At 37.0% G+C, this 11,429-nt stretch overlaps 1 protein-coding gene across 3 annotated transcripts; it reads left to right on the forward strand.

Moving 5' to 3' along the window:
- The first annotated feature begins 39 nt into the window (after nucleotides 1-39).
- Nucleotides 40-10,754, forward strand: ANKRA2 (ankyrin repeat family A member 2). Of its 3 annotated transcripts, none has more exons than XM_025270863.3 (9): nucleotides 40-464; nucleotides 2,447-2,814; nucleotides 3,436-3,594; nucleotides 5,942-6,007; nucleotides 8,044-8,162; nucleotides 8,615-8,740; nucleotides 8,990-9,056; nucleotides 9,568-9,648; nucleotides 10,237-10,754. In XM_025270863.3, the coding sequence occupies exons 2-9, from the start codon at nucleotides 2,526-2,528 to the stop codon at nucleotides 10,290-10,292; spliced, it is 963 nt and encodes a 320-aa protein (XP_025126648.1). In that variant the 5' UTR covers nucleotides 40-464; nucleotides 2,447-2,525; the 3' UTR covers nucleotides 10,293-10,754. The 3 variants fall into 3 exon arrangements, with proteins under 3 accessions (XP_025126648.1, XP_006062181.1, XP_025126649.1); XM_006062119.4 differs by having other exon boundaries at nucleotides 54-464; nucleotides 8,044-8,141; XM_025270864.3 differs by lacking the exon at nucleotides 40-464 and having other exon boundaries at nucleotides 2,689-2,827.
- The last annotated feature ends 675 nt before the right edge of the window (nucleotides 10,755-11,429 follow it).

Below are 11,429 nucleotides of genomic sequence, written 5' to 3' on the forward strand. Positions count from 1 at the left end.
AGATCCGTGGCTGAAATAACGCTATCTCTGTAGTGACTGGGACCGTAAAGATCGCGTGGCACAGCGGCGGGAAAATACCTGGAAGTCCTCTCGGCTGCAACGACGCCGAACGCTTTTTGGCCGGAAACCGAAAGCAGAAATCGGAAGTGACGTCGCGATCACAACAAGCCGGGGCTTGACTGGGGTCCTGCAGTGACTCTGGCCGCAGATGGAGAGGCCCGACTCGCTGCGGACTGTCGAGAGTGGTTGCCAGGCCCTGCGCCCCGACCCGGGCCGCCTCCGGTCCCTGTTGCCGGGGCCAGCCCGCCGCGGTTGAGCCAAGAGTTTCCGCCCGCCGTGCCGGATCCGCGCTGGGATTTTTTTCGGGCAGAGCTGGCGGATGGCGACAGAGCGAGACTGCCCTCCCTGCCACAGTCTCCCCTCCAGCGGGTTCCTGTCCTGGGACGCCGGGACACCTGTCGCCTGTGAGGCATCATGCATTCTCATAGCACCTTTCTTTCCTCCTAGGGCAACTCCAGGATGAAGAACGGTGGGCGGGGGATTCCTGTTATTAGTACCCACTGGGGAATAACCCAGTTGCCCATTTTATTTCGTTAGGGCCGCTCTCCCCTTCTCCCTGGGCTCTGACTGGTTGAGGTGATTCTAGCTTTACCTCTTTTTTCTCACCGCCTCCTCTTCTGGATCGTCACCCCGCCCCCCCGCCCCTTCTTTTCTTATACTTCAAAATTATGGCTTACCCAGTCAGTTTTGCCTCTCCTCCTCTCTAGACTGGTGCCAAGATAAGCATTCTGCTTCCACTTGGTTTAGAAAGAATTGGTTTCTTTGGCTTTAGTGCTGCTTTTTATTTTAATGAACGGAGTGATGGGAGTCATGAGCTCACTGTTTCTCTTCTCTGCGGTGGACATCGATTATGATTACCTACCCTGACTACTCAAAGGATTGTTATAAAAATTAAATAAAAACATAAAAAGGATTGTTATAAAAATCTCGGAAGATGTTTTAAAACTGTAAACAGGGCTACTCTAAAATGTATGATTTGCCAACTTTTGCTTCACTGTGATCCTCTTTTAGTTCCAATTAATTACAACTTTAAAACACCTTGCACACTCAAAATTTCTAAGAGGCAGTAAAGCCTTAACGTGATAAAATTGTTTTGTTTCGTCCCTAAGTCCTGTCCCACTCTTTTTGCAACTCCGTGGACCGCAGCGTGGTAGGCGCCTCTGTCCATGGGGTTTCTCAAGCGAGAATACTGGAGTGGGTTGCCATTTCCTTTTTCCCGACACAGGGATTGAACCCACATCTCCTGCATTGGCAGGCGAATTTTTTACAACTGAGCCACTGGAAAGATTATGAAAAAATTAACTGGATGCTATTTATTTTCTTCCTGTCTCAGTGACTATATATCTATGACAATTATGTATCTTGGAGTTATTTTTTAGAAGCAAATTTAGGTACAAAAATGAAATTTCTCTTCAGATTATATATATTGAGGTCCATAGGAAAGTGCCAGTGATTACCTTACTGAAAACTCATTTAAAACAGTGGTAAATGATTCAGTAACAGATGTGCTTATAACCTGTATTTTGAGAATTCACATTTTTTGAGTTTATGTCTTGACAATATTTGGATAAAAATCATTAATCCTTATTTCTTAATACTTATTACAAAGATTGGGGCCCAAAATTATACTTAATATCCTAGAGATGCTAAAGCAAAGGAAACCAATTCATAATCTATTTTTTATTTTTCATAAAAATGAAAATTGTCATTTTTCATATAAAAAAAGTATGTATTAAGTTGCTAACACTTGATCTGAACAAAAACTGATTAATAAATATGTCTTCAGTTATCATAACCAAGACTTTGTAAAGCCTTTCACTACTCAGGACCCAAGGATACTGTAGTTGCTGATCTATTTGTGTACAAATGGGTTCTACCTTTTCTTAAATTCAAACTGAGAGCCAGTTATAAACAGCATGTTAAAAAATGAACCTCAGATTAGAGGTTAATATTTCTTACATGAAAAGTTTATTTTTGTTGTTAGCCTGATTTTTTAAAAATCCAGTTAGCAGTATTCAGGAATAGGAAAGGGAAGGGAAGGGTAAGTACAGTTTGTTGGGACCTAGTAATGGAGGTGAAAATGTTACTGTATTTCATCTGATCTTTGCCAAGATCCTGTGAGATTATTGGTATATCCCCATTTTACAAGTGAGACTGAGGCTTAGAGAGGTTGAGGAACTAATACAGATTCACATCAGCTAATAAATGGGGAAACTTGGATTCAGACCCAGGTTTTTCTACCTTTGAACACTGTATGCTTTTTATTATCTATCAATGCTTGTAAGAGCACTGTTTGCATATGTGATTGAAAATTATTATTTTTTGTACATTAAGTTGATATACTTTTATTTTTTTTCTTTCATATGTTTTAATACCCAATTCAAAGAATACATAGTATACCATTCTTCTAAAACCAAGAGGAAATCATGAAGAAATGTTTTAACTGTTGAAACTCAGTTGAAATCATGGCTACATCAGCAAATCTGGATATTGGAGCGCAGCTGATAGTGGAAGAGTGTCCAAGCAGTTACAGTCTAAGTGGCATGCCAGACATTAAAATAGAACATCAGCTGGACTCAAGTGCAGAAGAAGGATCAGCTCAGGGTGTTGCCATGGGAATGAAGTTCATACTGCCTAACCGATTTGATATGAATGTCTGTTCTCGGTTTGTGAAGTCCTTAAATGAAGAGGATAGTAAAAATATTCAAGATCAAGTTAACTCTGACCTGGAGGTGGCATCTGTCCTATTTAAAGGTTGAAAGTTATGGTATAAATACCTGCATTTGTTTTGTTTTTGTTTGTTTGTTTTTTCCTTTCTGTTCATGAAATTTTCGTTTGGGAAGAGAGTTTGAAAGTCACCTTTTAATATGGTTTTCTAGAATCTCACAGAAACCAGAATTAAGTAATTTCATGTTATATAATGTCCATAGGTACATGTTGACTTTTTTTTTATTTCTTGCTTGACCTTTGTTTACTTAAATTCTCTACTGAAGTTTCTTATTGTACCTTTTAAAATTATAGGAGAAACAAATTTATATGTGCCTTTTATAAATGAATGAATTCCGTGAATATGTGATTGGCATTAGCTTCTTGTGCTTTAATGCAGTGAAATCTGTCATCACACTGTAGATTTACTTTTATAACCATCTATTGAGTAAAATAAACCTCTCTGGATATTATTGCTCAAGCTTAATATTGATTTTTTTTCTGGAACTTTTACTAGTACAAATTTTTTATGGCAAAAAATAATGTCACTTGAGAACCAGTTGAAGATATTATACATATTGTATTTTTTAATGTAAACATTGACATAGAATTTGGAAATGCTTTGTTGTTAAAATATTGTTTTAATGTGCTTAAATTAATTTTGCTTAGCTGAATGCAATATCCATACATCTCCTTCTCCGGGAATTCAAGTAAGGCATGTCTACACTCCGTCTACAACAAAGCACTTCTCACCCATAAAGCAGTCAACTACTTTAACCAACAAACACAGAGGAAATGAGGTCTCAACCACACCTCTGTTAGCAAATTGTAAGTATTTCCCACTGCTGTATGAAAATATTGTTCTTGCTAATGTCATAGTTTCAAGAGTTTGGCTTTGAAACATTATTTTCATTAAATGTATATCCTGTTTTGGAAAGCATAAGTGATATCCTGATAGTTTTAGTAATTTAAAACTTTCACATATTATCACATATTCAAATATATCATGTTTTATGTTTCTCTGTTGAGAATGGATTGAAACTTTAATTCTTAAAACCTTCATAGTTTTACTATAAAAACTATAGTAAAAAGTTAAATAAAAAACTATAGTAAAAAATGAATTATAAAACTATAAAAAATGAGTTATTCTGAACTTTGGGCAAAGCAAGACATTGTCTTTTTGTGTTCTTGGAGTGGGTTTTACTTGTAAACTAGATCACTATCAGCAAGTGATTTGTAGTAAAAACTGAGTGATCTTTAATATAATTTTTAATCAAAATATAATATGAATATGAAACCACCTCTTTAAAAACTTTGAATTTACAAATTTTAAAATGTAGAATTATTCCAAAAGAAATAAAATGAAGATTTTCTGTATAAGTTAGAAAATACTCTATATAGTTCAGATTTCTTAATGAGAGAAAATCAGTCAGCAGTTTGATGTTAGGAACTGTATTTGAGAATATAAGGTAAATGTATCTATATTCTAAAGCATGGTGAAACATATGTCTTTACTTCAGAAACATTCTATCCTTCCAGATTTTGAATCATATCCTGTGACAGGTAAGCTAGAAAGAGTTCATGGACTTTTAACTCCACCTCAGGGTGATTTTTGTTTTTTTGACATTTTTGTAAATTTGCATGTGGCTCCCAATTGCTTTCCTTTCTGTATTAAGGCCACCCAGTCATATCACCTGAAGTCAAGGATTGAGTGATACTGATTTTAAAGTGAGCTATGATATAACTGCGGAGAAGGCAATGGCAACCCACTCCAGTACTCTTGCCTGGAAAATCCCATGGACGGAGGGGCCTGGTAGGCTGCAGTCAATGGGGTCGCTAGGAGTCGGGCACGACTGAGCGACTTCACTTTCACTTTTCACTTTCATGCATTGGAGAAGGAAATGGCAACCCACTCCAGTGTTCTTGCCTGGAGAATCCCAGGAAGGAGAGCCTGGTGGGCTGCCGTCTATGGGGTCGCACAGAGTCAGACACGACTGAAGCGAATTAGCAGCAGCAGCAGCATGATACAACTGTGCCTGTTTGGCTTTGTTTTAAAATAAAGAGATTACCTTAAAATATTCCAGCCATAGTTGTTGTTTTTTTAACCATACTGAGAGGCTTAAGGGATCCTAGTTCCCCAACCAGGGATCAAACCCAGGCCCCTGCAGTTAGAGCACCGAGTCCTAACCACTAGACCACCAGGGAATTCCGCAAAACCATAGCGTTTTTGAGCTTAAAAAAAAAAACAACAGCTGGAGATCATGTGGTTCACAGCCCTCATGATACAGACAAAAGTGTTTAATCAGCTCTCCAGGCTCCCACAGCTAATTAGCCAGAGCTAGGTCTGCACTCAAGAATGTACTCTCAAGGCTAGTTTTTCATTTATTTCCTCAGTTCTCCTAAAGTTAAGAAATACCCATTATTTCAAGAAATAATATTTGGGACTTAAAAGGAATTCAGTCAGTTAAAACACAAGAGTCTTTTAAACCCAACTTCCTTATAAGCTTGGACAAAGAGAGATTTTAAACTTTTTATTTATTTATTATTTTTATTTGTCTGTGCCAGGTCCTAGTTGGGGCAGGATCTAGTCCCTGACTAGGGATTGAACCCAGGGCCCCCTGCATTGGGAGCACAGAATCTTAGACACTGGACCACCAGGAAAGTTCCAAGAGAGATTTTAAAAATTAAGTACCTAAACCATTTCTTTAATTGATAAGATCAGTAACAATTCGAATTGTTAATAATTGTCAAACAATTTTCATATTCATTGACAGTAACACTTTGCAGCTGTCAGAATTACCTTAAACATACATGAGTCAATTCTCAGACTCTTCTATGTGTAAGATAATGCTGACATTTGCAAATGTTAGGCTATATTTTAAGCTGAAAAGTGAAAGTGTTACTCACTCAGTGGTATCTGACTCTTTGCGACCCCGTGGACTATAGTCTGCCGGGCTCCTCTGTCCATGTAATTCTCCAGGCAAGAATACTGGCGTGGATAGCCATTCCCTTCTCCAGGGGATCTTCCCAACCCAGGGATTGAACGCGCGTCTCCTAAACAATAAAATGATGGATTGTGTTTTGGAGGAGAAAATTGCTACACAAACATAAACAATGAGATGATGATAGTGTACTCTACAGATACATGTGAAACTTTTTTATGGTATTGTTTCAGCTTTATCTGTTCACCAGCTGGCTGCCCAGGGAGAGATGCTCTACCTGGCTACTCGAATCGAACAAGGTACTAGCCTATATTTAAGAAACAAATTTAATAGGATTTGTCAGATTTGTTATTTTATTTTTATACAAGAAAGTATAAAAACAAAAAAGAAATGGTTGCATAATCTCACCAGGCAGATAACCCAATAGATTATTTTAAAAATAATAATCTAAAAAATAATAAAAAGATTATTTAAATAATAATAGATTATTTTAAAAATAGTAGTGTCATGTATAGAAGTTACAGCTTCACTTACCACCCTAGACTTTCCTCCAAATGCACGCACTGTAAGTTTTTTACATTTTCAGAAGACTTTTCTGGAGAATATTTCTATTTATACTTGGGGCTATATGTGAGAATATGTATGTGCTTTTTTTGAAAAAAAATATACACACTGCATTACACTTTACTCTTTTTCACCCATGTAAACACACAAAGATCTGTTTCATTCCTTTTTAATAGGTCTGTGGTTTTGCACTCGATTGCATGTGTATATGCTATGTTCTTTATTTTTTAATGAGTCCCCCTGGTAGTAGTTGATTCCAGTTTGTTTTTATTTTAACAATATTGTTGGCATTGTTTTGAAGTATATCCATAGGGTAAATTCCTATAAGTATATTTACTGAGTCAAAAGGTACATGAATTTTTATATATATATACATATATATATATATGTAACCAGATGTTTGCCCTGTCCTCACACCAGAGTTAGAGTTTCTGCTTCCCCATAATTCCACTGACACGGAATACTATCAGATTTTAATCTTTGTTAATCTCATGGGTGAAAAATGGTATTTCATCCTGGTTTTATTTGCCTTTTTTAAATTATGGTCTATTTGAATTTCTTTTTGTGTGAACTGCCTGTTTTATATTGATTTATATGAGCTCCTACCTAAATTAAAGAAGTTCACTTTTTGCTTATGTTGCATATAGTTTTTCCCCAGTTTCCCATTTTTCCTTTGACTTTATATTTTCAAACAAAAGCTTAACATTTTTAAGTGGTAAACTTTTATCCTTGTGAGTCTGAGTTTTATATCTTGCTTAGAGACGATTTCCTACTCCAAGTTTATAAATAAATTCACTCATGCCTTATTCTAGAATTTCTGTGGTTTCCTTTTTTACATTTCTTTAACCTACGTGGAACATGTTTTGGTGCAATGAGGTAAAGATGGAATTTTACTCTTGTTTTCATTTTTCAAAACACTAGCCAATTGTCCCAATATTATCAGTTGAATGCAGGGCATATGATTAAAGAGTGGTTTTTTTACTCATGTCATTCTTTTATAAGAAAGGCTCATTTCATCATTTAGAATCATGTCATTCTTTTATAAGAAAGACTTATTTTATCTTTTGTTTGTTTATAAGTATATGAAGGTCTTATTCTCAATATACTAAATAAATTTAGGGATGAAACTGTGGACCCAGTAGACTGAGTCTAGGGAACAAAATTGGTTTTGAGGTAGAATTGCATAAAACTGTTTTTCAAATGATTGAGTTTTCATTCACATTATGATACCAAAAATTTGAGAAAATTCAAAGGCAGCAATGTTAACTGGCGAGTAAAAATAGCTTTAATAAGATCTTGGACTTTCTATAATATGTATTTATATAATGCTAAGGGCTATCATTAACCTAATTTTTATTGTGATCCTCCCAGTTTTACATTGAGATGAGCAAGGTCTTATTCTGGATGTTAGAGAAATTAAATGATATGCCTAGAGTCACACTGCTGGAAAGCGACAGTCAGCATTCAAACTCTGGTCTCCTGATTCTGAGTCCGGTGTTCTACGGACTGTCCTGTACCTAGCATTATGTTGTATCTAGTAGTTTATAGTTTTAATAATGTACTGTTTGAACTCAGCTATGTACATTGAGGCAGATTTTAATACATTCAGACTGAAAATTGCAAAAACACAGTAGGAGTTCAGTGAACCCGAATCAGCACAGTATGAACCTCATTGAGTAATAGTCACCTTTTTAGAATGCCAGTATTTTCATAGCGATATTAATATGTGGTTGTTAAATTAGATCACAAAAATTGCTTTTCTTTTAAATAGAAAATGTTATCAACCACACGGACGAAGAAGGATTTACGCCTCTGATGTGGGCTGCAGCACACGGGCAAATAGCTGTGGTAGAGTTTCTGCTTCAGAATGTAAGGACCCCCAGACCATGCGTATGTGCAGCTATTCAAGTTCAGTTAAGTGTATAGTGGTTTTTGTATCTCCAGCCAGCTAGATGTAATGGCAGAGGATCAAAAAAAAGAAAGTTTACATACTCTTCTTCATATTGTTGTGGAACTCCGATCTAGTTAAATAGGCAAGTCTAGTCATTCATGAAGCAGTGAGAGAGAAGTGAATGCCCAGCGCAATGGGGAAAAGTCTGTAGGAGAAGCTTCTTGGAGAAGATGTAATTTGGCTCCAAGTGGCAAGACAGTTAGGATCCAGGTAGAGGGAGAAAGGAAGACCTTCAGATGACCTTGATAACGGCGCATCCAGGAGTAGACATTTGTGTTAGTACCGTGTTAACCCCAGAACGTTACCTGACCTATAATTATTATTGACGAAAGTAACAATATTCTTATTTTCAAAAACCTGAGATGTCTTTTCTCTCCATTTCCCACTCCAGGGTGCTGATCCCCAGCTTTTGGGAAAAGGTCGAGAAAGCGCTCTGTCATTGGCCTGTAGCAAGGGCTACACAGATATTGTCAAAATGCTGCTGGACTGTGGAGTTGACGTGAATGAATATGATTGGGTGAGTCTATGATACTGATTTTTAGGTTTTGGAAAACTATATTAAACACTTAGAAGAATACCTTTAGTTAATGAAACACCTAGAAGAAAAAGCTACTGTCCTAATTCTGATTTAAGTATTCCTCACAAAATTTTTAAATTAGCTTAAGCTACTTTTACATGCCCAATTCTTAGTAAAGCTTCACACAGCAGCACTAAATTATTTGAATCTTATCCTTGAAAAGCTAAATCACCTGTTTTTTTCCCCCAGAATGGAGGGACACCTTTGCTTTACGCTGTACACGGAAATCATGTGAAATGTGTAAAAATGCTCTTAGGTAAGCAGGCAAAAGTGGAAATATTGAGAAAATGCCACATGAAGATGTTGTTTTTTTACAAGCTGGCCTCACGAGAATCATGAGCTGTCACTGCTCTATTATGCACCCCTGGAGCACGCCTTCCCTGAGGTTCTCATGTAAGCCCCAGCCCCAGCACACAGCACGCCTGCAGTCACAGCGTCTGTCCTTGCTGCTTTGCTTTCGGAGCTCACATGTGAACCCGTGGCTTTTTTCTCTTTCTCTACCTACAGTGTCTTTAAGCCAAAGTTCTGTCTGTGGTTGTGTATTCGTTTCAGTTGCTCTAGAGGATGCCTGTATGTTTAAAGTGTCTTCCCTCTGACCCACCAGAGTGAATTCTATGCCCTTCCTGTACTCTGTACTTTGTCAGACCATCCCGAAAATACCCTCCAAATTGGCTAAAAAGCTGTCCTGCTATTTTCACATGAGCCACCATAGACAGACACATCCACGTGTTCATTTTGTTTATGTAGATGTTTCTATTTTGGTATAGAAAATGGAGCCGACCCAACAATTGAAACTGACTCTGGGTATAATTCTATGGATCTAGCTGTAGCCCTGGGCTACAGAAGTGGTAAGTGTTTTAGAATTCTCAGGTTCCATTTTAGTAAAGTTCTGTGATAATAGAAGCCAGTGGTCCAGACTGTTCTCACCATTTGCAGTCATGGAACACGTATGTTATCCTAACTCCTGACATATACTTTTAATTGTGGGCAAAATCAACAGATTCCTACAAAGTCTAGAAATGAGTTTGTTACTGTTACTTTTCACCCACCCAAACAATAGTTGCTGGAGGATAAGTGCGCACCTATTTACAGATCTGTTTAATGTTTCCTAGCACACTGTTTAAACAATGCTTGATAGTTGCCCTTTCTCTGTTCCTTAGAACAGAGAAATATAAGAACAGCCTTATATTCTGGACTCTTCTTCAGTTCCAAAATTTAGAAACCCAAAACAGAAAAATCCAATAACTTGAACAACTGTTAAAGCCAGTGATAGACTAAGTTTTATGTATTGCATTGTAATCTTATCTCCCTTGAACTATGAGTATATCCTAATTAGAAATTATTTTAGAAAAAAGTTGGTGAGGTTAAGTTGAATTTGATAGTTTTTAAAATTTTATAATGAGCGTGCTGTAGTCTTGATCACCTGTCTGTTTTAGTTCAACAGGTTATTGAGTCCCATTTATTGAAACTGCTTCAGAACATCAAGGAGTAGACAGAGTCGTCAGAAAGTGTTGTCTGCCCTTCGGTTTACCTTCGGCCCTTATAAATGATAGTTTTGTTTACTTATAAATTTTTACCTCAGTTGCAATATTTACTGATTTTTAGTAAGTTTTAATAAGTATTCCTCTGAGTCACTGGTTTATAAAAAAGTTAATGTTGATGGTTTTTTTTAATAAATGTGTTTTACTGCATATTTAAAATTAAAGTGAGTGTTTTGTGGCATGTAAATTTTTATGGTACAGATGGTTATCTGTCTTTGTATCAAGTGCTGTAATTTAACGTTTTCGGAAATTATTCCTCCCTATTCATCTTCACTCTTGTATTAACTCATTGACTTTATATAGGGTTTGCTATAAATCCATAGAAAAAAATTTGTTATTATTGAATTTCAAAATGCACAGTGTGATTGTTTACAAAATGATGTTATAAATGAATAAAGTCCTTTTTTGCTGTTTGCCTGCAGCTTTTTCTTTGCAATTACATAAGATTATTAAGGGAATCGTTTAGGATTTTTAGTTTAGCCCTTCTGTCCTGCCAGGGTACTCCAGTAGAGCAAACAATACAGTTAAAATAAATTCAATGTAAGTTAATCAACATAGACTTATTACCATTTCTAGAAGTATATTGAGAATATTTTTCTCCCGTGAATAAGCTTTTTGGTAGGAGAAGTCGTCTGGGAAAGAGAACTCATTTCTTCAATAAAAGTCAGATGTTCTTTACTTCCACTCCAGGAACACTATAAACTCACGCTGCACCAACATCTGGAAGAGAGAGCAGGAGCTCACAGTTGGTGTGACCACGAGGTGGGACTTGGGTTAAATCACTTCATCTGGAAAACAGGTGTGACATCAGTTACTACAGTGGGTTGCAAGCCACATAAACTTGAGCTAACTTACGCAAACGGGAATTGATGGAAGGAAAAGCTGAAGAAGTAGGCAGTCCCAAAGGTTGAAACTAGACCAGCTATCTCAATCAGGAAGTCATGGCCAGCCATGTTGGGTGCCTCTTTGGTAATGCTTAAATCCCCTCATTCATCACTGGGCTCAGGATTAAATTTTCCAGGAGGCAGAAATCCATTACCCCTGGATATAAATGCACCACTGTATGGAGTTGAGGGGAGAAAAGGGAA

The sequence above is a fragment of the Bubalus bubalis genome, chromosome 19, assembly GCF_019923935.1.
Source record: "Bubalus bubalis isolate 160015118507 breed Murrah chromosome 19, NDDB_SH_1, whole genome shotgun sequence".
Classification (NCBI taxonomy): Eukaryota; Metazoa; Chordata; class Mammalia; order Artiodactyla; family Bovidae; genus Bubalus; species Bubalus bubalis.